General features: G+C 51.0%; 1 protein-coding gene across 4 annotated transcripts in view; it reads right to left on the minus strand.

The window, feature by feature from the left end:
* TBC1D9B (TBC1 domain family member 9B) overlaps positions 1-24,180 on the minus strand; it is a 44,263-nt gene extending 20,083 nt beyond the window's left edge. For all 4 annotated transcript variants that reach the window (XM_033178513.1, XM_033178512.1, XM_033178511.1 and 1 more), the window contains exons 1-7: positions 23,973-24,180; positions 20,420-20,530; positions 18,212-18,330; positions 12,719-12,947; positions 11,545-11,803; positions 9,736-9,943; positions 6,444-6,656 (exon numbers count right to left, since the gene is read on the minus strand). In XM_033178513.1, coding sequence (XP_033034404.1) covers positions 6,444-6,656; positions 9,736-9,943; positions 11,545-11,803; positions 12,719-12,947; positions 18,212-18,330; positions 20,420-20,530; positions 23,973-24,090 — 1,257 coding nt within the window. In that variant the 5' untranslated portion in view covers positions 24,091-24,180. The remainder of the gene's footprint in view (positions 1-6,443; positions 6,657-9,735; positions 9,944-11,544; positions 11,804-12,718; positions 12,948-18,211; positions 18,331-20,419; positions 20,531-23,972) is intronic.
* Between the last annotated feature and the right edge of the window lie 2,566 nt (positions 24,181-26,746).

Here is a 26,746-nt window from a genome sequence, read left to right on the forward strand (position 1 = left end):
CCAAAAGTTACCTCATTACTTTCTGCTGACCTTCACACAAAACTTCTTGAAAGAGATGCTTAATCTGTCTCCTTTCTCCAAGTTTTTTCCCCTGTGTCAAAAAGCGTATATTTATACTGTAATACTTTTATGCTAATACCATTATATAGTTCCCTTAGTCCTCTCTTTTTAAGATGTCAGTTCCCTACTATAAGCAATATTGAAATGAGCTAGTAGGCCTTTTCTTCCCACTTTCCTCCCTTTCTGCCAACATCTGATCAAAAGGATATACTTTTAATTAATAAGGCAATCAGTGAGCTTACTCTACTTTCCATACACCTTCCTTTTTTTTTTTTTTTTTTGAGATGGAGTCTTGCTCTGTCACCCAGGCTGGAGTACGGAGGTGCAACCTCCACCTCCTGGGCTCAGGCAATTCTCCTGCCTCAGCCTCCCAAGTACCTGGGATTACAGGTGTGCGCCACCATGCCCGGCTAATTTTTGTATTTTTAATAGAGACGAGGTTTCACCATGTTGGCCAGGCTGGTCTCAAACTCCCTACTACAGGTGACCTGCCTACCTCGGCCTCCCAAAGTGTTGGGATTACAGGCGTGAGCCACCAAGCCCAGCCTCATATACCTTCCTGATCTCAGGTTTTGATTGTACCACGTCTCCATCATCAGAGACTATAACATTTACATACTGTCACCTCTATTCCTACTATCTAACCTTAATTCCACAGCTAAATATATTCAATGCTACCACCAGTCCTTATGCCCAAGCTGCTTCCATCACTCCTTGGTTGTCTGGAGTCTGTTCTCCAGCAGACTCCACAGAAGCTGAGAGAGCCCCTGAACTCCTCTGCATGTTCTTTACAGCCTATGGTCTTTATACCTGAAGGTCAGTTCAGCTGGGTACAAAATCCTTGGGTCACAGCTTCTTTTACTGTATATCTTAAAAATGTTACTTTGTATAATCTCAGCACTTTGGGAGGCTGAAGCAGGTGGATCACTCTAGGTCAGGAGTTCAAGACCAGCCTGGCCAACATAGTGAAATCTCAACCCATCTCTATGAAAAACACAAACATTAGCCAGGCATGGTGAAACGCACATGTAGTCCCAGCTACTCAGGAGGCTGAGGGACGAGATTGCATGAAGCTGGGAGGCAGAGGTTGCAGTGAGCCGAGATTGTGCCACTGCACAGCAGGAGACACCCCCCGCCCAACCCCCACCAAAAAGTTACTCTAAAATGTTGCTACTGTATCACAAAGTCTGATACCTCTCTGAGGAGGAATCTCTCAGGATCTTGGTCCACTGCAACCTCCATCTCCCACCTCCTGGGTTCAAGTGATTCTTGTGCCTCAGCCTCCCGAGTAGCTGGGATTCCAGGCATGTGCCACCACGCCTAGCTTATTTTTGTATTTTTAGTAGAGACAGAGTTTCACCATGTTGGCTAGACTGGTTTTGAACTTCTGGCCTCAAGTGATCTGCCTGCTTTGGCCTCCCAAAGTGCTGGGATTACAGTTGTGAGTCACTGTGCCCAGCCTGGACTAATTTTTAAATCTTTAAAATTGAATAGTTTTATGAGATTATATGTCAATATTGACTATTTTGTGTTGATTTTTCTAGACATTCAATGTGCCCTTCCACTATACAAGTTCAAGCTTATTTTCTAAGTTTTCCTGAATCATGGTTTCTATTACCTGCTATTCCACCGTTTTTCTCTGGGAAGGGTGTGGGGTGGCACTACAATTATACGTAAGTTGGATCTTCTTTGCCTGACTTCTTTATCCCTTCTCTGGACAATTTCTTCTCTATTTGTTTGAGTCTTGTCTGACTCCATTTTTCTCTGGTCTCTTCCTTATTTACCTTAATGTATTTTCATTCTTGTGTTCCTGATTTTCATTTCAGAAACATGTTTTTTTTCTTATTTCCTCCTGAGTCCTGTCAACTCTCTTCATATTTTTCTGTTGACTAGCCACTTTTAACCTGAGCTTTCTAAACATTTTTAATTTATACCATTCTTTAGTAGTTTCTATAGTTTTTCTAATCCCTTTGAGATCACTTGGAAACATTAGGACACAGTTTTCATCTGCCTGGAGGAATGTTTTTCTGGTGTGCTTTCATTATCTGTGGAAGGTTATCTGGTTCACTCTCTCCCCACAATATCTTTGTACGGGGTGTGATCAGCATCTTTTCCTGTTCTTTCAGCAGGATGTTCTATGTATGGGTGGTTGTGGGTCACAGTAGCTTTCTGAACTCCACAGCTGGAGGGGCCTTTCCCTGCAGTGGTCAGTCTGTGTAGCCCTTGCTCCTGTACTTTCTAGGATCAGCCACCTCTTTCTTGTATCTGAAGCTTTTCTCCTTTACCCCAAGTGTTCCTGCTCTGTTCAATCCCAGCCCTTTTTTTTGCGGGGGTGGGCTCTTTTCTTTCAGGAGAGAAGTTTGTGTCAAGGGCATGGGCTTCCCTCACATTCCTGATCTTTCCTCAGCCGTATAATATGTCAGGCAGCGATAAGGCTGTGGATAGAAATAAAGCAGGATTTTGTGCTTCCATTAATAAAAACGCCTCCTCTATAAACTGGAGCCTGAGAAACCTTCCCCAGTCTCACTGGCTCTCTCAGATTCACTTGGTGAGGTTTCCATTTGCTGAGTAGTCTCTTGTGAGGGGTATTCTGGTGACTTCTGGATTCCTTGGCTCTTAGGACAGTCGGAGCCCCTTTTCCTTCCTGCCATTGCCTCAGCACAGCTACTGGCTCTGTGTCTGCACAGAGTCATGTCACAGTTGGTAGTCTGGCACCCATCTATGGTGCATAGTTGGTGCATAGAGCATAGCATGGAGGTTCCTCGAAATATTAAAAATAGAATTGCTATACAATCCAGCAATTCCACTCCAGGGTATGTCCCCAAAAGAACTGAAAGCAAAGATTCAAACAGACATCTGTACACCCATGTTCACAGCAGTGTTACTCATAGTAGCCATGAGGTGGAAGCAGTCCAAGTTTCAATGGATGAACAAAATGTGGCTTATCCATAAAATGGCATGTGATTCAGCCTTAAAAAAGAAATCTTAAGCATGCTACAACAAGAATGAACCTGGAGGACATCATGCTAAATGAAATAAGCCAGGCACAAAAGGGAAAATACTATATGCTTCCACTTATGTGCATTACCTAGAATAGATCAACTCAAAGAGTCAAAAGGTAGAATGGTGCTTGCTAGGGGCTGGGAGACTGGGGACTGAGGAGTTACTGTTTAATGGGTTCAGAATTTCAGTTTTGCAAAATTGAAAAAGTTCTGTGGATGGATGGTGGTGATGGCATAACAATGTGAATGTACTTAATGGTAAATGTTGTTATGTGTGTTTTACCACAATAATATCTTCTGAATCTGACCCCTTCTTACCACCTACACTGCTCCTACCTTTGATGCTGGACTCTATCATCTTGTGCCCTGCTACTGTGGTGGCCTCCAGCCGGCCTCCTTGCTTCTGCTCTTGCCACTCTCTAGTCCAGCACTGCCCAAGAGAGATGATGACAGCCACAAATGTAATTGTAAATTTTCTAGTAGCCACATTAAAAAGTCCTAAAATAAATCGAGGTTAATTTTAACAATATATTTTACTTAATCTAATATATCCAAAATATTTGCATTTCAACAGGAATCAATTAAAAAATGATGGAGTGGCCAGGTGTGGTGGTTCACTCCTGTAATCCCAGCACTTCGGGAGGCTGAGGCAGGTGGATCATCGGAGGTCAGGAGTTCAAGACCTATCTGGCCAACATGGCAAAAACCTATCTCTACTAAAAATACAAAATTAGTTGGGCATGGTGGTAGATGCCTGTAATCCCTGCTACTTGGGAGGCTGAGGCAGGAGAATCACTTGAACTTGGGAGGCAGAGGTTGCAGTGAGCCAAAACTGCCCCACTGCACTCCAGCTTGGGTGACAGAGCAAGACTCTGTCTCTCAAAAAAAAAAAAAAAAGGGAGATATTTTATGTTTTTCTTTTCATACTAAGTCTCCAAAACCCACATATAGTGAACACTTACCATACATTTCCACTGGGACCTGCTGGGTTTCCAGTGCTCCACGGCCACACGTGGCTGCTGCACTACACGGGGCACCTCTAATCCACTGTCAACGTGGGCTGCCTCAGTAACCCCATTAACACATAAACAGGTCCTGCCCTCCTCTGGTCATGACTCTTCACTGGCTTCTCATCTCACCTACAGTCAAAGCTGCAGCACTCACAGGGTCTACGGACTTTCGGTGACTTGGCCTTCTGCCACCTCTCTGGTCTCACCTCCTACACCTGGTCAGTCTCCTAAGCCCTGGTCCCAGGAGCCCATGCCACGCCCAATCCTGTCTCCCAGCTTGCTGTGCTCTCTGCCTCCAACACTCTGCCCCAGACATACTATGGCTCGTTCCTCTGCTTCTTTCAAGTTTCTCCTTCAGTGCTGCCTGATCAAAGAGGTCACCCATGAGTAACAGAGAGAAAATGGAGCCCCCTTCTTTCCTCTGGCACTCCTGATCCCCTCATCCTGCTTTATTTCAACCCACAGCCCTTATCACTGCCTGACATATTGTATGCTTATTGCTTACTGTCTCCCTCACTGGAATATTAGCTCTAAGTGAACATGCACCCTGTCTGATGTGTTCACTGTTCTATTCCTGGGGCCTAGAATAGCAGCTGGCACCTAACAGGAATGCAATAAAATGTGTTTGCATACAGGAAGCTGAGTGCCTGGGAGGGGCCAAGAGTGGTGCTTACTCAGCTTTCAGGAAGTGTGGGGCCTCATGGAGGGAGAGGAGGCTTGACCACCCTGTTCACTGCCCCTGCCACTCAATCCAACTTCACTCTTTCTTGAAATCCCAGATGAAGCCCAACCTCCTCCACATCTTTCTTAATATCTCCAATCCACACTGATTCCGCCCACCCCTTCCCACCCACTCATCTATGTAGTAATTTATTTAGCATCTATTATTGGGGCAGACAATGTAAAGGCCTGCCTGGGCCAGACCACACACGGTTCTAGAGCACTGAGGACACGTGCAGCCACAGCTCCCATGCCTGTTGCCCAATGAGACGGGGCCTGCAGGGCTGGGCACTGATTTTTCCAGAGAAGCTGGATCTGTGAATTTATATATGGACTCTTCTAATGGCCAAATGTTTTTGCAAATTCAGACTCAACAACAGCAGCAGCACATCCATCTTGTCACACCAGAAAGCAAGGAATCAAAGACGACCAGTGTTGTGCCCAGGGACTCTCAGGGCCAGCCCAGATGAGTCCCTTTGGCCACATATAGAATAAGCATAGTGATTCCAGTGGAAAGACACACATCAAGTTGCTTAAATCCATACGTTCATAATTACAATAAAAAGTAAACCAAAAAACTCACTGCTCACATGTGGAAGACACTAGAAAACCAACTCATCATTATTTTGACAACTGGAGAGTAAGAAGGAAGAGTAAAAGATGTATTCTGCCTTTCCTCTATGAACCGTGCCTGGGGTCAGCTTCCCTCTTTGGGAGAATTTCAGCTCCCAGATGAAAGGAGGAATGGAATGAGCGTGCCGCTGGCTGCTGGATCCAAGCATATTCACAATGACAGACAGTAGCATAGAGAGGTGGCCGGTCGCCCGACATCTCTTGTTGGAAGTAAACAGCACCTCGAGCCTGCCCACAGGCAAACCTGCCAGAACCAAAATCAGCTGAGCCTGATTGTGATCATGGCTCTCGGTCTCACTGCTCAACCAACTTAAAGGAAACAGGGGACACAGGAGCTTGCTAAATAAATGCCTGCAGTGGATGCAATCAGCAAAATCAGACAATGAGAGACTATATGGCACAAGTTGCTGATTCCTTCAACAAAATACTGTGGAAGAATAAACAAGAACTAGGTGGAACAGAAGCCCATAGATTAAAGGGATTTAAGAGACCTATCAATCAACAGTGACATGTATGACTTTTGTGTGTCTCAGTTCAAATAATCAAACCGTGAAAAGTACACAGGGAAGTGTGTACTTTTTTGATGTGTACAATATTTGATGATATTAAGGAATTATTAAGTTTGCTGGTACAATAGTGATACTGCAGTTCTACCGGCCAGAACTTCAGACTGAAAGCCTGGCAGGGAAGGCCATGAGAACAAAGCCGAAGTATATAGGCCTCCACAGTGTGGCTTTGCTCTCAGTGCAGCAGCAACGCAGAAAGGACGGCCAGAGAGGGTTCCTCATGGGCACTGGGCCCAGCAGGAGTGAGGAGTATCAGGGTGTGTGGCTAGGGCAGCAGAGAGGCTGTGATGTTGCTGGGCAGTGTGGGTCTGGGCTAGGGATCTCTTGCCAGCTCCGACACATCAGCCCCTAGGCGGAGGCCCACAGCAGGCACCATGGGGTCAGGCTCCGGCGGGGAGGCTGATGCATGCCCTGGCTCTTCCTGACCCTGTTGCTCCCAAGGGGCTTCTCACCTCTGTGCTAGGGTCCACAACGCTGGCTTTCCTGCTCCCAACGATACTGCCTGGCTGCTTGGATGGCGTTTTCTGGAGGAAGTCAGAGATCCTCTGAACCAAGAAATCACGGTCTTTCAGGTTGGCAAACAGGAATGTCATTTTGCTTTTGGTGCTGATGGACAGGGGGCTGGGCAGCACGCTGGAGCTGTCGGCTTTTTCGACAATGGTCACCTGAGAAGGTGGAAGAACTCTTTTTGGTGTCTGTATCTCAGGCCCTGCTGCTGGGCATGCTTTGTGAATGGCAGACTGTCATGCAGCTCTCCCCTCCTGGGCACAATGCAGTAAGTGGCCCGACTGCCCTCATATTCTGACTCTGCCACCCGCTGCACGTAACCCCGACCAAGCTGCCTGTGCCTCTAAGGTCCTGTTTTTCCTGTCGATGGGGGTGAGCACACTGGCCGTGCAGGGCGGTTCTGAAGATGATGATGTAAAGTGTTCAGCCTAGCTGCTGGCCTTCACTGGCTCTCAGAAGGCTGTCCTAAAGCAGGGCAAGCGGTCCCTTGCTTGCAGGACTGTCCCCTGCACTTGTTCCCAGGGAACACTTTTTGACAGCAGGGGTCCTGGAACTTGGCTCTGAACCCTTCTGAGGTGTGGAGGGCACAGGACAGGCTTTAGCGGGCACCTCTGCAGAGCCCAAGGCCTGGCAGGGAGATGGATGAGGGATGCACCAGCTGAGCACAGTCAGCAGGGGTGAGTGCTGGGAAGGGGGAAGGCTGGGTGACCCCAGGGGAGGCAGCCACTGAGCTAAGACCTGGTCCAGCCAGGTGAGTGCTGGGGAAGAGATGGGTGAGGGCACAGCAGTCACTCTGCAGACAGGGGTGGGACTGCCTGAGGGAGGAAGAGAAGGCCAGAGAAGCCAGAACAGCATGAGTGGGGATGCGGGGGGGAGTGTGTGTGCACTTTTTATGTCTGTGTGTGAGCATATACATGGGGTGTGCCTGGGCGCAGGTCTGAGAGGGGGCAGAGGCGCACAGAAGGCCTCACAGGTCACAGGAGGGAGGTGGGAGAAGACACTAGAGGACTCTAAGCAGGTTGCCAACATGCTCTGACATTTCAAATTTTGCTGGTTGCTGTGGGAGGATGTGTCGTAAAGGGGCTAAGTGTGTTGGGCCAGGTGTGGTAGCTCATGCCTGTAATTCCAACACTTTGGAAGGCTGAGGAGGAAGGATCACTTGAATCCAAAAGTTTGAGACCAGCCTGGGCAACAAGATGAACCCGTGTCTGTTAAAACAACAACAACAACAACAACAACAAAAAACAGCTAGGTGTGGTGGCACACATCTGTTGTCCCAGCTACCTGGGAGGTTGAGGTGGGAGAATCACTTAAGCCTGGGAGATTGAGGCTGCAGTGAGCCATGATCACACCACTGCATTCCTGCCTAGGCAAGATTGAGACCGTCTCAAAAAAAAAACAAAAACAAAAAAAAACAAAGCGGAGGTGGGGGTTAAGTGTGGTTAGGGAGTGGCTAAAGGAGATGATGGTGTCTTAGGTGGCAGCCATGGAGAGGAAGGGCTGAGCTCTGCGGGGTGAAATGGCAAGACATGCTGTAGGTAGGACACAGGGAGGAGGGAGAGGTTGGAATCTAGGCTGATACGTGGTTTTTACCTGGGCAAAGGGTGGAAGAGGGGTCACTTCCCAAGGGAAGTATTGAAGGGCGTGGTTGGGAGTGAAATTCAAGAGCCCACTACACCCACAGAGTGAGCTGCGTGCGCAGGAGCCTGCAGGATGGAACGTGGAGGAGCAGGTGTGTTGAGGGGTCGGCGTTGGCCACCTCCACCCTGACCAGCTGCAGAGTTCATCACCAGAGCAAACTCAGCCCTCTAGTGTGAGCTAGTCCTGCTCCCCAAGCCCTCCAGTGTGGGTTAGTCCTGGTCCCCGAGCCCTCCAGTGTGGGCTAGTCCTGCTCCCCGAGCTCCACCAGGGTTCTACCATCTGAGATGTCAAAGGCCCGGCAGGAGAAATTCAAATGGAGCTTCAGGTGTCAGGATGACCCCTAGGCCCAGGGACCAGGTCAGTACAGTGCCCGGGACAGATCCACAGGGCCCTAGTGCTAATAGAATGTGGGGTCCGGGTCACACCTGAGCCTCTCAACCTGGAGCTTTTAGAGCTGTAGCTCTTCTGAGTTCCTTCCCTCTGACTTCTCTTGGGGAAACTGAGGCAGCAACTATCCCACACCTATTCTCAGCTACAGCTACACCTTGAGGGATTTGTGCAAATGGCAGGAAGGTCTTTAAGAATCTCAGCTGGGCGTGGTGGCTCATGTCTGTAATCCCAGCACTTTGGGAGGCCGAGGTGGGCGGATCACAAGGTCAGGAGATCAAGACCATCCTGGCTAACACAGTGAAACCCCGTCTCTACTAAAAATCCAAAAAATTAGCCGGGCGTGGTGGCAGATGCCTGTAGTCCCAGCTACTCGGGAGGCTCAGGCAGGAGAATGGCATGAACAGTGAGCAGAGATCACACCTCTGCACTCCAGCCTGGACAACAGAGTGAGACTCCATCCCAAAAATAAATAAATAAATACATAAATAAAAATAAAAGAATCTCACTTACTGCTTCTTATAATTAAACAGTCAGTGCCCTGCTCAGCCACAAGGAAAAGGAGTCCTTGGGACCTGTCCTGACTCAGTCTCATGTCTTCTATTTGGGCAAGTGCCTTATCCTTGCTGTCCACACCCCTTCACTGTAGTGCAGGACAGATGGCCTTATTCCCACCAGGGTCACTGTGGAAGCCCAAGAAACCCAAGAAGGAGCAAGTGAGAGCCAACGCCGCCCACAGGGGAGAGCCGACCTCTGGTGGCCTGCTGGAGCCCGAGCCACAGCCAAGGTGGTGTGTCCAGAGAGGACTGGTGAGGTGGCCTGATAATGACATGTGGGACCGGTGCAGGAACAGGGTCCTTTAAGCCCAGCCACAGAGCAGTGCTTTGCCAAAATTCAACTGCAGGGCCCAGAAGGCAAGCCTGACGGAAACTCATGCACCCTGTCTCCACTAGGCAAGTGACTCGAGAGGGCAAGCAGTGTGCCCCCACCATGTTACCTGCCTCCCCCACAGGGCAGGTGCTTGTGGAGGGGCTCACTCAGCCTACATCCTCCACCTGTCCCATCACTGAGTGACATGTGGCTGTCTGGGCTACGGCCTCCTCCCAGATGCCCCTAGTAAGCCAGGGTAGAGCAGGACAGGCTGGTCCCTGAGCTGACTGACCCCTCAGGGATAGAAAGGCCCTGGCCTCTCAACTAGGGGATGCTGACCTCCCTCAGGGGTATGATGAGGTGGCATGCGTCCTCCTCCTTGCTGGCAAAGCAGATGTAGTTGTTGGAGATGAACATCTGGCCAGGGATGTGCAGTTTGTTGAACGGTGTCCACAGGGTGCAACTCGTGTGGCCGTCCAGCCGCTCATCCCTGGGTAGCCGGAACATGGCTCGGTAGCACTCATTCTTGGCTCGGGCGTCCAGGTCTCTGGGGAAACAAGGTGGGAGGACAGGAGGAAAGGGGACAAAGTCAGGACCAGCACACTCTCAAGGAAGCCTTGGGGCCTCCCCAGGCTTGTTTCCACATCAGATTCAGGATCCCTGGGGTTCTCCCTGGAGGAAGTCATGCTCAGGGACCTGAGAGTTCAATAGAAGATGCATGCTGAGTCACCAGGCAGAAGGTGAGACAGTCACATAACCAGCGGAGAAGTGGCCAGCAAGCAATGTGTCCTGAGACTGCTTTGAAAAGGACACCTAGACGCTGGCCTGGGCAATGTGCAACCCATCCCTCGGTACTGAAGGACAGGCAGAGCCCAGAGCGTCTGCACTGGCCCCACTCAGATGGACGGCTCTGGGCAGCTCTTCCACCCTGGGCAGGCCTAACTCCAGGTTTCACCTTGAAACCGAGGTGAGGAGCTCCCCACAGGGAGGTGTGGAGCTAAAACTAAAGCATGCGGCTGCTAACAGACGTGCACACCTGTGTATCTCATGGCTGTGACAGTGGCCTGGCCCAGGGCCCCACCCCTTCGGTGGCTCTGTTCACATAAACTCTCCCAGCCCCAAAGGGAGCCTCCTGCCTGGCCTGGGCTGCCGTGGCCTAAGCAGGGCCTGGCTGCACCCTCACTGGCAGTGCCAGCATGGCCACGCTCCATCTCTACTATTCTTTCCAAAAGGTCCCACAGCCAACCAGCACCCACACCCCAAGGGTAACATGCTGGCACGATCTTCTGCTTCTGGGGGTGGACCCCAGAGTTTGGGCCTAGACCATAGTCTGTGGGTGCAATGCAGGAAATGGCCTGGTTGGAATGAGGTTGCTGAACACATGGGTGTGAATTTGGCTGTGCTCAGGTTGGCTGTGGGACCCAGGGAACCTCAAGAGATCTTGGCCAGCCTCTTCAGTTTCTCATAAGCTACAACCTAGAAGTCCAAACATAAGTAGCCCGGGAGGGCCAGCTGCTATGATGTGTTCCTATCTATCAATCCTCTGGACAGGGCAGCAGGGACCTCAGACCCACACATGGCCCATCTTCTTGGCTGGCTTCAGACCCAGAGGTCTGCTTCCACATCAAACTTAGGACCCCTGGGGTCCCATGGCTGGGAGGGTCCTCTGGCCAGAGAGTCTCGGGATATACAGGAGAGCTGTCAATCACAGTGGGATGGAGGCCGTGCACTTGAGCCCAGATTCACCAAAGCCTTTCTGGGGGCGTCAGAGCACCTCAGCTGAGGTGGCTAGATCCTGGCTCCACTGCTCACTGAGGGACTTCAGGCAACTTACTTGACCTCTCCATGCCTCAGCTTCCTTGTCTGATACCTAGGGATGGTAAGAGACCCTTCCCATCGTAGGGCCAAGAGGAATAAAGTGTGAAAAGCCTCCTCTCCGATAGTGGTCAGGACATCACTGCTATCTCCTGCTGCCTCTCCATACAGTACTGCAATGATCTGTTTATGGCTTCCCTCCCAAGTGGGGAGCCCATGAGGGGTAAATGTGGACACTTTCTCCAGGTCTACATACTTGGACCAGGTGGGTCCCAGCCAAGGTCAGCAAACCTGGCTCACACGAGCCCACCCCAGCCTTGGAGGGTAACGCACCGTTTCAGGGCTGAGATGTTCCTGTGTGGCCGGACAGGCCTGGGCAGGACCTTGTCCTCCAGGAAGCCCTCACTGTCCAGCAGCTGCCGCATGGCCAGATTGGCCAACTGCTCCATGAGCTTGAAGGTCTCGCCGATGTTGAGGAACATGGAGAAGAAGAGCTCCTGTTCGCGCGTGTCCACACGGATGCTCTCGGGGAAGAGCAGGGTGGCGTTCTTCTCCAGACGCGTTATGTCCACCCACTGCACCACGAGGCTCACTGTGCCCGCAGGGACAGACACACCGCGGGTTAGGGCCTGGCAGGGTGAGGCTCCTGATGCCCATCTGTACCCCAGACCCACCCTAGGGAACTGCTCTCTGGGGGCAGCACTTCCTGCATGCCCAGGCCTGGCTGGGCTGGGTCATGCCCTCCATGTGGAGGGACCAGGCCACTGAGGTGTCCACTGCCTTTCAGACCAACCACACACGGTGTCTGCCCCACCAGTGGCCGAAGGGGAAAGGAACGAATGTGCAAAGGGGAACCACCAAGACCCACCCCGCAGCTCCCCTAAGTGGGAGCACACTGATGTGTGAACAGTCACAGCACAGCACGGCCAACACAGAGCAGGACCCAGCCCCTGCTGACGGGAGGTGACTGGCCACCTGGTTGTGACAGGTAAGTGGCAAGGGCAGCAGGGGGCACAGGGAGGCTGTGGGCTGAGGGAGACGAGGAGGGAGGAGGGCTTGGTGGGCTTGGGGATGGCTAAGACCTTGGGGGCTCTTTCTGGAGCTGCTGGGGAACCAGGCTCGCATCCTGTGGCCAGGGTGTCTGCAGAGAGGGACCTGCAGCAGATGAGGGCTGTGGCACACACCCAAGGCACTGCATGGCATGGAATCACCAGGAATTCGGGGCAGACATGTGCCCGAATACGCCAGCTCAGCAGAAGAGGGCAGGGCAGGCATGTGGAGTCACCATGTGGAGAACCCTACTGGCGAGTGGTGGGCACGGTAAAAGCCGACTGGGAGCAGGTGGACGCCTGGCCAAGGCTGGACAGTCCCACTCTGGACTGCGAAGGTGGCATTTGGGTTTCAGGGAGATCCCTCTGGTGGCCATGTGGGGATGGAGAATCTGGAGGCTGAGGGCAGGGAGGGGCTGAGGGTGTGGGGGCTGGGGCACACTGAGGGGCTGGCTCACCTTCCTTCCCCAGCAGGAAGGAGTAGAAGCACAGGTGGTTGACCGTCAGGTAGAGCCAGCCCTGTCGGGGCACGCGGCCCTTCCAGTAGCTGCAGGAGTAGTAATTCACCAGCTTCTCGCCCTCAGGCATCCCAAACTGCTTCCGCATCTTCAGCTCGGCCTCCTTGAACTTCCCAGGGTCCTCATCTCCCTGGGACTGCAGGTTCTTGTTCTCTTCTGCGATGATGCCCTGGAGGAAGACAAGAGGACAAGAGCTTGCCCTGCACAGTCCTGGACAGGTCACAGCGTGGAGCAGAGAGGCCCCGGGAACCCAGGACTCATGGACCTTGGTCTACGGGCTACAGGCACAGGTGGGAACAGTCAGCGGCTCTTGCTGGGTTGCAGTCAAGGCACACGGATGACAGATGCTGCCTGTGTGACTCTCCAGATAAAGCTCCTGCAACTCCCTGAACTACTGTCATCACCAGCAGAGACTTTAAAAAAAAATTAAGACAGGGTCTCACTGTCACCCCAGCTGGAGTGCACCCTCAACCCAACAGCTGAAGCCATCCTCCTGCCTCAGCCTACCGAGTAGGTGGGACTACAGGTGTACTCCACCACACCTGGCTAATTTTGTACTTTTTGTAGAAATGGGGTTTTGCCATGTTGCCCAGGCTGGTCTCAAACTCCTGGGCTCAAGTGATCTGCCCGCCTCAGCCTCCCAAAGTGCTGGGATTATGGGAGTGAGCCACTGTGTCTGGCCTGACACTTTTAAAATGAACATTTCAGTTATTTTCATGTAAAATTACTGAAACATACTATCCATAAACATGGTAAAAAATGCATATAGTAGAAAACTGTATTCAGTGAAAAGGGAATCTTTTCTGGCCCTCTGTAGTGACTTTCCTGGTTCCTTCCAGACATGCAAACACCGATGGATTCACAAGCAAATGTGTGTTTTCCTCTTTCCCCCTTTATTTGCCCAAATGGGATCACCCCACAGCTCTGTTCTGTAAAGTGCTTCTCTTATCACATCCTGGAGGATGTTCTGCACTTGACCCCCTGTATGCCGGGGGCCTCCTGCCTCTTGGCTCTGCACACAAACCAGCAGCAGGGCCCACAGGTTCAGGGCCTGTCCTTACTGCTGCTGGCATTGTTGCAGGGCTCAGGGTGCCCAGACAACCCCCTGGGCCACAGAGCCAGCCCCAAGCCTCCTGGGGTAAAACAGGTCCTCAGTAGTGCCGTCAGCTCAAAATGTACATGCTGATTTTCTAGAAAGACAATTACAGGATAAACTAAAGTAAGTCAAGGTCAGTGCTGGTGGCTGGGCCACCTCCCATCCCTCTGTTCACGGGCAGTGAGGACAGCCACGAGTCTAGGTGAGGACTGAAAGGTGGGGTCTGTTGTGATTTCTTCTATTTCTCAGAGTAGCCAGGGAAGGAAATTAGAATATGCCGTCCCAAAATATGCATTTTTGACATAAGAAGTATTTTGAGTTGAAGGCAAGTAAGTAGCAGCAAACACAGGAAAAGCTCTCTCTGCTCTCCCCCTTTCTGCCTAAAAGCTGGATATACATTCTCCTTTACTGGAGACAATTCTAGATTCCTATCAGCCCTGAGATGACACCGCAGGCATCTGCAAACAAACCCGACTCCATTAGTTTCATCCCATGTATTTATCTTCTCACAGTTTCTTGTCCTTGGAAGCCTAAGCTGTTTCCTCTGTCCTGTTACTGCTCTTTAAGTAGACTGTTCCTGTGTTAAGAGGCTGTATAAACCCAATTCAAACTAAACTTCTGAGTTACCCATCCACGTTTCTCCCATGAATATATGAGATACACACATTAGTAAACTTCTGTTTTTCTCTTGTTAATCTGTCTTCTCTAACAGAGCCCCAGCCAAGAACCTAAATGGGGAGAAGAAAAAAGGGTTTTTCTTTCCTTCCACCAGTGCTACCACAGTTGCGATCTAAACATCCCTCTCCAAAGTGCTGGGATTACAGGTGTGAGCCATAGTGCCTAGCCAAATTTGTGTTCTTTTAAGCCACTAAGTTTATGGTAATTTGTTGCAGAAGCAACTGGAAACTAATAAATATTATTCTAATAAAGTGTCCATTTTGTCTAAATTCTTCTTTTTTTTTTTTTTTTTTAGACAGGGTCTCACTCTGTTGCCGAGGCTGGAATGCAGTGGTGCAATCTCGGCTCACTGCAACCTCTGCCTCCCAGGTTCAAGCGATTCTTGTGCCTCAGCCTCCCAAATAGGTGGGATTACAGGTGTGCACCACTGTGCCCAGCTAATTTTTTGTATTTTTAGTAGAGACAAGGTATTGCCATGTTTGCCAGGCTGGTCTTAAACTCCTGGCCTCAAGTGATCCACCTGCCTTAGCCTCCCAAAGTGCTGGGATTACGGGTGTGAGACACCACGCCAGCCCCATTTTGTCTAAATTCTTAAAGGTACTGGTTTAAGGCTGTTTTGTCATCCTCTCTCCTTAGAGCTTTGCTTTTTTACAGATGTTCTTCATGGCGTATTTTGAGACAGAGTCTCGCTCTGTTGCCCAGGCTGCAGTGCAGTGGCACGATCTCAGCTCACTGCAAGCTCTGCCTCTTGGGTTCACGCCATTCTCCTGCCTCAGTCTCCTGAGTAGCTGGGACTACAGGCACCCACTACCACACCTGGCTAATTTTTTTGTATTTTTAGTAGAGACAGGGTTTCACCGTGTTAGCCAAGATGGTCTCGATCTCCTGATCTCGTGATACGCCCACCTCAGCCTCCCAAAGTGCTGCGATTACAGGCGTGAGCCACTGCACCTGGCCGATCCTTCCTTCTTTTGTAAGATTGAAGGCTTTAAATTTCCTTCTGCGTATTGCTCTCACTGCATTCCACACATCCTGACATGCAGTAGTATTTCAATCATTTTCTTTTTTTTTTTTTTTTTGAGATGGAGTCTCGCTCTGTTGCCCAGGCTGGAGTGCAGTGGTGTGATCTCGGCTCACTGCAACTTCTGCCTCCTAAGTCCAAATGATTCTCCTGCCTCAGTCTCCCGAGTAGCTGGGACTACAGGCGCACACCACCATGCCCAGCTACTTTTAAAATATTTTTAGTAGAGATGGGGTTTCGCCATGTTGGCGAAGGATAGCTGGTCTCGAACTCCTGACCTAAAGTAATACGCCCGTCTTGGCTTCCCAAAGTGCTGGGATTACAGGCGTGAGCCACTGCACCTGGCCTCAATTCTAAATATTTTCTAATTTCCATTTCTTCCTTGGCCTATGAGTCATTTAGAGTTTTTTCTGCTGATGCATTTTTCAGGCCTGGCATATAGGAGGCAGTGATTAATGCCACAACGACTATTATTATCACCCCCAATTTCTCACCAGAGAGTAAAGGTTTGCTTCTACACTCCCCACCTGTTTTCCTGGAGATAGAGGCAATGAGGTCTCCACTTGAACCCCAAAGTGCACCGAGAAGAGCTGAGAAACTTAGTAATGTCTGTCCAGGCACGGGAAGTTCTGGTATCAGGAATACACAAGGGCCTGCCCAAAGCAACATTGTACCACACGACTGTGACCTAGTAAGAGCCCTCCCATGACTCCAACTTAAGGAAATAACCTAACAGAAAGGACAAGACATATACATTCAGGCCAGGTGCAGTGACTGACGCCTGTAACCCCAGAACTTTGGCAGGCCAGCCAAGGTGGGTGGATCACTTGAGACCAACCTGGCCAACATGGCAAAATCCCATCTCTACTCTTTTTTTTTTTGTTGAGACGGAGTCTCGTGCTGTCACCCAGGCTGGAGTGCAGTGGCATGATCTTGGCTCACTGCAAGCTCCGCCTCCCGGGTTCACACCATTCTCCTGCCTCAGCCTCCTGAGTAGCTGGGACTACAGGCGCCCGCCACCACGCCTGGCTAATTTTTTTGGTATTTTTAGTAGAGACAGGGTTTCACTGTGTTAGCCTGGATGGTCTCGATCTCCTGACCTCGTGATCCACCCGCCTCAGCCTCCCAAAGTGCTAGGATTACAGGCGTGAGCCACCACGCCCAGCCTTTTTTTTTTTTTTTCCTTTCTGAGATGGAGTCTCACTCTGTCACCCAGGCTGGAGTGTAGTGGCGCGATCTCAGCTCACTGAAACCCGTACCTCCTGGGTTCAAGCACTTTTCCTGTCTCAGCCTCTTGAGTAGCTGGGATTACAGGCGCATGCCACCATGCCTGGCTAATTTTTGTATTTTTAGTAGAGATGGGATTTTGCCACATTGGCCAGGTTGCTCTCAAACTCCTGACCTCAGCTGATCTGCCTGCCTTGGCCTCCCAAAGCGCTGGGATTACAGGTGTGAGCCACTGTACCCGACCACCTGCCCCGTCTCTACCAAAAATACAGAAATTAACTGAGCATGGTGGTGCGTGCCTGTGATCCCAGCTACTTGGGAGGCTGAGGCAGGAGATTCGTTTGAACCTAGGGGGTAGAGGTTGCAGTGTGCTGAGACTGTGCCACTGTACTTCTTCCTAGGTAACAGAGTGAGACTCATACATTCAGATAAATGCTCATTATCCTGTTAATTATCCCCAAAGAGGAAACAACCCAGAGATCACCATGAGTTTTTACACACTGATACAATTTTCATAACCATTGTTTTGATGGTAGCAAAATATTGCACTAAGTGTACCATACATGACTTAACAAGTCCCCTGAACACACAGCACTTAGCACAGTGTATGTATACACTTTGTGTATGCTCAGTCAATGCCACAGCACCTATTATTATTCTCATGTTGCAGAAGAGAGAACAGCTGCTTTCCTCCCTTATGGGACCGGGAGGCACTGTTTCCAGTTTTTCTGCTAATACACACAGTCTGGTGGGAGACATATTAAACTGTGTGTTTATATATATAACATATATATGTGTATACATATATTATTTATACATATATGCATATACAAATATATACATATATATTTTTTAAAGACAAGGTCTCGCTATGTTGGCCAGGCTGGTCTCAAACTCCTGAGCTCAAAGGATCCTCCTGCCTTGCCTCCCAAAGTGCTGGGATTACAGGTGTGAGCCACCACACCTGGCCCTTGAAACTATATAGTCTGCATATATGAATATACTGTAGGGGAAACTCCAAGGATTGGAATTTTGGGGTAAAGGGCATGTGCCTTTTAAAATAACGTTAGTTTTATAATAAAAAATAACTCAAAATATCCCATTGTTTCCAGCATCTCTTCTGGCAAACAGAACTGTCTATCTGCCTACGCTTTCCAAGGCACCTGGGTAGGAATGGAAACTGTGCACTAGGCTTCAGCAGCCTCCAGTGCCCAACCAGGGTAAGAAGGGGTTTTCCTGGGTCATGAGTTCCTCTGCCCCTCTCAACTCCAAGAGAAAGAGCACTGACACTTCAATCTCCACCTTTGTAAAATGAGGACGCACCCTACCTCGTGAAGATTAAATAGGATAATACGTGAGAACACTGCCGGCCAGGGAAGGGTGAGAACAGGGAGTGGCGAGTAAACCTTACGTGTATCTTGCCCTTGACGAAGGTGGTGATATCTTCCTCACTGTCGAAGATGGATAGTGTCTGGAGCAAGTTATTTTCCAGCCATTCCCAGTGTTTTGTGATCTCTTTGCGGGAAGAACCTAGAAGAGGTTGGTGAAGTAAAAGAAAAATCAGATTCACCGGGTCCTAAACACACATTCAAAGAAGCGAGATGAAAGTGGGCAACCTAATTAGCTAAATCCAAGGGACTAGAATCTTCAAGCTGCTTCCTCTTTTCCCTCTTAAACTGATGAATATGTGCATAAAGAAAGTAATAAATGGTCCTGGTAAAAAACAAAAAATGAAACGTCCAGGCTGAATCAGTTGTGTGAGAGTGAACATATCCACCTGTCCCTGAAGCCAACAGGAAGAGTCACTAAGTCTCCTGTGTGTCCTAGAAACAGTCTACGTGCCCGCAAGCTTGCTAACTTATATCTTCCCTCCAGTTGAAAGAACTTAATGTGGCCTTTGCTATGTATGTGATTGAGTCCAGCTCTTTCCTGAGAATCTAGGTATCCACAGATAGCAGCTGGAGCTTCCTACACGACTCCAGGCCCCTGGTTAGCTAGGCTCCTGCTGGGCAGACAGGTAGCTACTGTCCCTCTCTTCAGTTTCTCCTGGCCACCTTCTTACCTAGTGTCTGCCCCACCTAGGAGGGAGGGGGTCCCTGTCCTCCATAGGCCCAATGGAAATTTAAAAAATGTAGAGAAAATCTGGGTGCTGTGGCTCATGCCTGTAATCCCAGCACTTTGGGAAGCTGAGGCAGGAGGATCGTTTGAGCCCAGGAGTTCGAGACCAGCCTGGGCAGCATGGTGAAACCAAAAATACAAAAAAACATTAGCTGGGCATAGTAGCATGTGCCTGTGGTCCCAGCTACTCACGATGGTGAGGTGGGAGGATTGCTTGAGCCTGGGAGGCGGAGGCTGCAGTGCAGCCTGAGTGACAAAGTGAGATCTCGTCTCAAAACAACAACACACAAAACAAAAATGTAGAGAAGGCAGCACGATGCCACTTTTAGAGGCCGGAAGAACTGTTTGCTCCCATCAAAGAATCGGGGAAGAAGCCCCAGGGAGAAGCGCAAAGAGATGAGGGGAGATCTCTGCCGAGCCTGGCTCCCCCATCCCCAGCACCCGTTTCTGGGGCTTTGCCTCTGCTGAATGAACACAAGGATGAGGAGTGAATGATACCCTGAATCATTCTCAGCTGCCCGCAGGTGGGACAGGAGGCCCATCCACCAGGCACGCAGAGAGCCTCAGTCAAGACAGCGGATTCTCGTTTTTCCGGTGGTTACATTCTGTAAGGTGGCCGCGAACAGTGAGTTAGCGAATCCTGAACCAGTACTCTGGGGGAATACAGGGTTAGGTTCCTCGAGCCTCTAATCACACTTTTCTCAACTGACCGATACATAACTGTTTACATGTGTTTCTGTTTAAAGAGGCCTTATTAACACGTGCCCCTGATTGACTGGCATTGAGCTCATGGCCAGCAGCACTGTCACTCACGCCTGAACGAAGCTGCTCTAATACACAAGGCACAACCCAGGCTTCTTGCTCTTACGGACAAGAGTGCCTCGGCGCTATGCTCGGGAGACATTTTAAACAGCCAAGTCAACAGCAATGAGCACAAACATGGGAAAACACGGCACTGCAGAGACCGTGAACGAGACACACGAGTGCGGTATGACAGCTGAATCAAGAAGGCAGAGTGTCGCCCTGTTCTGCCTCCACCGGGGACGTGGGCATCAGGCGACTCAGATTTTTCACTGCTTTGAATGTACACATGTTCATGTCTCCAAATGACCACAAAATCCCTGGAAGTATTGATTTGGGGATTGCAAATACATTTTATTGAGTAGACCAACTTGCAAATATGGAGTCTTTGAATGAGGCCAACTATATCTACCTTGAGAAAAGGTGGCATGAGAACGTGGACATTGGCTAGCCCCACGCTTGCACCCCCAGAGGTACACGGGGCTCCATGGGGCTGTCCTCTCCTACTCTGTCCCCATGACCAGTGGAGCTGCCTTTCTAAGATGGAAGCGAAGCCTCCTCCACTTCCCTCTTGCAGCCTTGGACTGTGCTGTCAGCAGGGAACACCGCCCAGGCATGTGGGCTACACACCCCTTCCTCTCGGCAACGGCTCTTCCAGGACAGGCCCTGCCCAGCACCCCTCACCACTCAGGGCACCTACCACACGCCACCGTCCAGTAGACCTGGGAGTCCTGGGTCTGGTGCAGGATGCGGTAAGGGGCCACGCGGGCACTGGAGTCCAGCACCACGTCCAGGGTGCCCACAAGAAGACCTGGGAACAGGGCAGAGAGACATGGTGGGTGAGGGGAGGGCCGGATTGAGGCCCCTGAAGGCTGAGTCTGGCCGGAGGCAGAAACGATGGTGGCACTACCCAAAGGGTCCAGCCCAACGAGGGAAACGTCCTGAATTATCCCCGCAGTCAAAGGCCTTCAGCCAGCGTCTGATCCCGATCAAAAAAATCCCTTTCTACTTCTTCCTGGAAGCATCTGCTTCTTCTCCTGACTCAGAAACGCTTGTAGGCAGAGGCAGATGCAAGTTTCATGGGGTCAGAGCTTAAACAATTCTGGGAAGCTCTCTTTAAGTATACCAAATTAGACTACAAAACAAGTATTGCTTTAGACTGGGAAAGTACAGAGTTACACATTAAAGCTAAAAAAGAACAGTATCACAAATATCACAAAATCCAGAAAACCAACACAATGTTTTCTTAACTGCCAGACACACCTCCAGAAATAAGTCTTCCAGACATTTTTGGTCATGTACTCAGTGCTTCTTCACAGGACAATGATTCTGCAACATTATTTTCCATATCAAGAACAGAAAGATAATGTCTTCCCTTTGCCATGACTCACTGATTTTTATTACTGACCGTTTAAGGAAGTTTCTTTTAGCCTCAAAACTCATAACTGGCCGGGCGCGGTGGCTCAAGCCTGTAATCCCAGCACTTTGGGAGGCCGAGACGGGCGGATCACGAGGTCAGGAGATCGAGACCATCCTGGCTAACACGGTGAAACCCCGTCTCTACTAAAAAATACAAAAAACTAGCCGGGCGAGGTGGCGGGCGCCTGTAGTCCCAGCTACTCGGGAGGCTGAGGCAGGAGAATGGCGTAAGCCCGGGAGGCGGAGCTTGCAGTGAGCTGAGATCCGGCCACTGCACTCCAGCCTGGGCGACAGAGTGAGACTCCGTCTCAAAAAAAAAAAAAAAACAAAACTCATAACTGAAGATGTCAATTTTTAGAATTGTCAAATTTAGGAAACTATTGATAAAAGTGTTTTCATTTCTAAACTGAAACATTTTAGGGCATTTCAAGTTTTTCTTCTCCTCATATACACCCATTTGATAGATGACACACATTAACCAGTTTGTGGCAATGCTATCTTTGTTTTTAGATTTTATTTTTTTGGTAATGCTATTTTTGTCAGTGCCACTATTTGCAGTGACAAATGACCAGAAAATATATAGTTTTTTACTGTCGTTTGATTCACTAATTGAATTATCAAGCAATCTAAAAACCTGTTCATTGTTTTTATTTGAAATTTTTTCTTCCTTTTAACTAACTGCTGCTTTTGACATCTGAAAATATTTTGTTACCAGTTTTCCTGTTGATGTCAGAACAATTTTTATTGCTATTACTCAATTTTAACACTTTTGCTTCACAGTTCATTAATATTTTTTTGAGATAGAGTCTCGCTCTGTCGCCCAAGCTGGAATGCAATGGCGCCCTCTCAGCTCACTGCAACCTCCACCTCCCGGGTTCAAGCGATTCTCCTGTCTCACCCTCCCCAGTAGCTGGGATTACAGGCGCATGCCACCATGCCCGGCTAAATTTTGCTTTTTTAGTAGAGGCGGGGTTTTGCTATGTTGGCCAAGCTAGCTATTCAGATTCTTTAATGAAAAGTCTAGGTTGGCATTTTTTTTTTTTTTTTTTTTTTGAGACAGAGTCTCGCTCTGTGGCCCAGGCTGGAGTGCAGTGGCCGGATCTCAGCTCATTGCAAGCTCCGCCTCCCGGGTTTACGCCATTCTCCTGCCTCAGCCTCCCGAGTAGCTGGGACTACAGGCGCCCACCACCTCGCCCTGCTAGTTTTTTTGTATTTTTAGTAGAGACGGGGTTTCACCGTGTTAGCCAGGATGGTCTCGATCTCCTGACCTCGTGATCCGCCCATCTCGGCCTCCCAAAGTGCTGGGATTACAGGCTTGACCCACCGCGCCCGGCCTAGGTTGGCATGTTTTTAATAGATGGCTTGAATAAAACCAAATCACTGTCTGCTCCTCTTCAGGGAGGACAGTACTTGGAGGCCACAATGCCCATGATGGCACAAGGAAGTCCCTGTCAGAGGGCACAGCAGGACACACCAAACCCAGCAGTGGGGAGAGGTTTCAAAGAATGGTCCCAGGGGACACGGAGAGTGAGGTGGAAAGGAAAAGAGCCCGCAGGAAGAAGGTGTACTGAGGCCGGGCTGCACCTGCACCCACCCGTCCAATGAGATGACCTGCAGAAGCCTGCCCAGCGCAGCACGAGTGCTCCAAGTACACCAGCGAATATAACATACTGGCACGCTGGCGGAGTACACTGGCGCATATGACATACTGGCACGCTGGCGGAAGAAAAGGTGCCGGTCCCTCGCCTTCTTCAATGGGCTTGCAGTAGCTTTGAGGTTGGCCACAAGGGCTGCCAACTAACTCCCACTGAACAGCTGAATCTAGGAGGCGGGTCCAGCACAGGAGCCCGAGATCCTTGAGGCCCACTGGGAGGGAGCCTGAAGCTGAAGGGAACACTGAGTGTTCCTGGGAACAGAACAGTCTCTTCCATATGAAGAAGTGTGGCCCAGGAGAAGCCTCCGTCTGCATCTGGCTATTAGCTGCTAACACTGAAAATCAGAATGATTCACAGAAAAAGGTCTTGATAAACTGGAAGACCTGGCAACATTGGGACTGCATTCCTGTAGGGCGACAATCGGTGCCCCGAAGAGCACAGGCACTGAGCCTGAGCCAGCCGGGCTCCTGCAGTGCCGGACGCAGGCCCCGGAGCATGAGGGGCCAGGGGACAACACCTGCGGAGGGAGGGGCCTGGAGTGGCCTGTGGGCCTCCCCTGGATCCAAGGGCCTCATCCTGTGTGGTGGTGGCGCCCGGGCCCACAAAGGGCCACCTTGGCGAGCTGGCAGGAACACCCTGTGCTGCTACCCAAAGCCTTGGGTGGGCAACTCTGAGAGCAGCCAGGAGCAGAGAAGGCGGGGGAGGAGCAGCTGGGGGAATGGGGGTGCGGTCAGCTCCAGGGACCCCTGATCTTGCTAAAAGGGTGATACTTTGGTGAGGCGGGAATGAAGAAGAGGGCAAAAGAAGACGTGCGCTGGCGTCACTTGGCCCCTTAGAGGCACCTGGGGAAACTGAGGTGGAGGATGAGAACAGGGCGATCTCGCTAACTTTCGGCGGTGAAATCCCGGGAAGCTACACGGCTCCCGGGGCTCGCGGGTACCGAATCCGGGCGGAGGCCGCCCCACGCCGACCTGAGCAGAGCCCGCCGAGGGCGCATTCGCCTCCCGCCAGCCCCTCGCCTCCCCGCCCCGGCCCCCGGGTCTCGGCCTCGAGCCCCCGCCCCGCCGCGCACTGGCGTGCGTGTCCGCTGCGACGCGCAGAGGCCGGGCCGGAACCGGACCCGCCCGCCGCCAGCCCCGCCGCGGCGTCCATAGGCCTGGCCGCCCGCGCGCCTCTCACCCGTGAGGCCGCCGCCCTTGCCGTGGCCCCGGCGCCGCTGCAGCACGAAGAAGGGGTTGGCCCGCTCCGTCACCCACAGCGCATTGGCCACCAGCACCTCCTCCGGGCTCAGCCACATCGCGGTGCCGCTCGCACGGGGCCGAGGCCCGCGAGGCGGAAGCCCCCGCCGCCGTCGGCGTCCCGGAGCGGAGCGGGCCGGGGCGGGGCCGGGCGGTCGGCGCCCCCTGGCGGGCGTGTGGCGCTCACGCACGCGACTCGCGTTCCGCACCGCCCCCTCCGCTCCCTCCGTCCCCTCCGCCCCCTCCGCCCCGGCCTCGGGCGCGCGCCCGCCTGGCCTCCTGGAGCGGTCCAGCCCCCGGCCTCCGGCCTGGACCCAGAACGGAAAGGCCCAGTCCGCAGACAGGGGAGCCGCTGTGCAGAGCAGGGCTTCTGGCGTTTTGAAAGCTGTGCAATGTGAAAGAAAGATATAAAGAAGCACAGTTTGGCCGTTTTTGGCTGGTTGTGCGTGCAACCCGGGGCGTGTTAGCACTGTAACGGGCGCCTGGAAAAGGGTTTGCAGTTCCTCCTAATTCTCAGAATTTTTTTTTTCTTTTCTTTTCTTTTTTTTTGACAGAGGCTTGCTCTGTCGCCCGGGCTGGAGTGCAATGGCGCGATCTCGGCTCACTGCAACCTCTGCCTCCCGGGTTCAAGTGATCCTCCTGCCTCAGCCTCCTGAGTAGCTGGGATTACAGGCGCCTGCAATCACGCCCGGCTAATTTTTTTTTGTATTTTTAGTAGAGACGGGGTTTCACCATGTTGGCCAGGCTGGTCTCGAACTCCTGACCTCACGTGATCCGCTCACATTGGCCTCCCAAGTCCTGGGATTACAGGCATGAACCATCGAGCTCGGCCCGTTCTCAGAATTCTGACACTGGGGCCGGAGACTGGAAGAATCGTCCAGCGCAGGGCGGGTGCCAGGAGGCCCTGATACGGGCTGCATCCTTGGAAATCAGTGCAGCTCCTCCCCTGACAGATGGGTCACGGAGGCTGGCCGGCCTTGAGGATGGGGTCTGGGCTGGCCCCCGGGCCAGTGGCGGCTTGTGCGCAAGCGTGAGGCGGGCTGCACGCGAATGCGGGACCCTGGTCTTCCAGTGTTGACCTGCAGGGGTAGCACCAGTCCACACACGGCCTTCTGCATGAAGGGGCCGTCAACTCCACCTGGGACAACAGGCCTGGATCCATGCTGTCCGGGGTCGACTGGGATGTGGGGTCACCCTGCTGGCCAGAGCCCTCACTAGGATCTGGCTAGAGAGCAGAGGGAAGGGGGCAGTTAAACCATCCTTGGAGCTGGACCTGGCTTCCAGGTGGGTTTCTGTGATTGGCGATCAAGAATCTTGGTGTGATGGATGTAGGTACACGCAGTTGACACCCAGACTGATCTGCAGTCTTCTGCAATGTTGCTGGATATAGGAACCAGCTTTCAAGATGCAGAGGCGGGCGTTCTTCCACATCTTGGAAGTTTGAACTAATATTGTCATTGTGCTCTCTAGAGGGAAAGAATTTGGAAGATCTGCACTTTTTAACACCCTGAGAGGAGGTAAAGAGTTGTCTTGTTCCTTCATTCCAGTGATTCTCAAGTTGGGCATACATTAGGATCACCTGGAAGGCTGATTCAAACAGGCTGCTGTAGGCCCAGCCACTTGGGAGGCTGAGGTGGGAGGATCACTTGAGGCCGGGAGTTCAAAATCAGCCAGAGCAACATAGCAAGACTCCATCTGAAAACAAAACAAAACAAAAGACAACCACACCGGTTGCTCCCAGGGTGTTTGCCTTCCTAACGCCCTCCTAGGTGATGTTGATGCTGCTGACCTGGAGACCACTCCTCGAGAATGTTTTGTTTGTTTGTTTGAGATGGAGTCTCACTCTGTCACCCAGGCTGGAGCGCAGTGGCGTGATCTAGGCTCACTGCAAGCTCTGCCTCCTGGGTTCCCGCCATTCTCCTGCCTCAGCCTCCCAAATAGCTGGGACTACAGGTGCCCGCCACCACGCCCAGCTAATTTTTTGTATTTTTAGTAGAGACGAGGTTTCACGGTGTTAGCCAGGATGGTCTCGATCTCCTGACCTCGTGATCCACCTGCCTTGGCCTCCCAAAGTGCTGGGATTACAGGTGTGAGTCACCGTGCCCGGCCAAGAATGATTTTTTGTAAGAAGAAAAAGAACAGACATTTATTGAGCACTTAGTATGTGTGTGCTAAGCTTTACTTCTTTTTGATTTTCTGAGATATAATTCACATTCCATAACATTCACCCTTTTAAAGTGCAAAATGTAGTGATTTTTAGTATATTCACTAGGCTGGACATCCATCATCACTAATTCCAGAACATTTTTATCAAGTCAGAAGAAACCCCTTACCCATTAGCTGCCATTCCCCACTTCCCCCCAGCTTTGCCCTGGCAACCATCAATCGATTTTGTCTCTGTACATTTTTCCCTTTCTAGCCATTTCTTCATATAAATGGAACCATACAATATGTGGTCTTTTGTGTCTGGCTTCTTTCCTTCCCATGTGTTTGAGGTTCACCCATGTCATAGCATGTATTGATACTTCATTCCTTCTTATGGCTGAACAATACCCCATGGTATGGATGCACCACATTTTGTTCATTCATTCTTCAGTGGATGGACATTTGGATTGTTTACCCTTCTTGTCTATTATAAATAATGCTGCCACAAACATGTGTACAAGTCTCTGTATGAATATGTGTTTTTAATTCTCTTGGGCATATATGGAGGCG

The sequence above is a fragment of the Trachypithecus francoisi genome, unplaced genomic scaffold (genome assembly GCF_009764315.1).
Source record: "Trachypithecus francoisi isolate TF-2019V2 unplaced genomic scaffold, Tfra_2.0 Lachesis_group2, whole genome shotgun sequence".
NCBI classification, from domain to species: Eukaryota; Metazoa; Chordata; class Mammalia; order Primates; family Cercopithecidae; genus Trachypithecus; species Trachypithecus francoisi.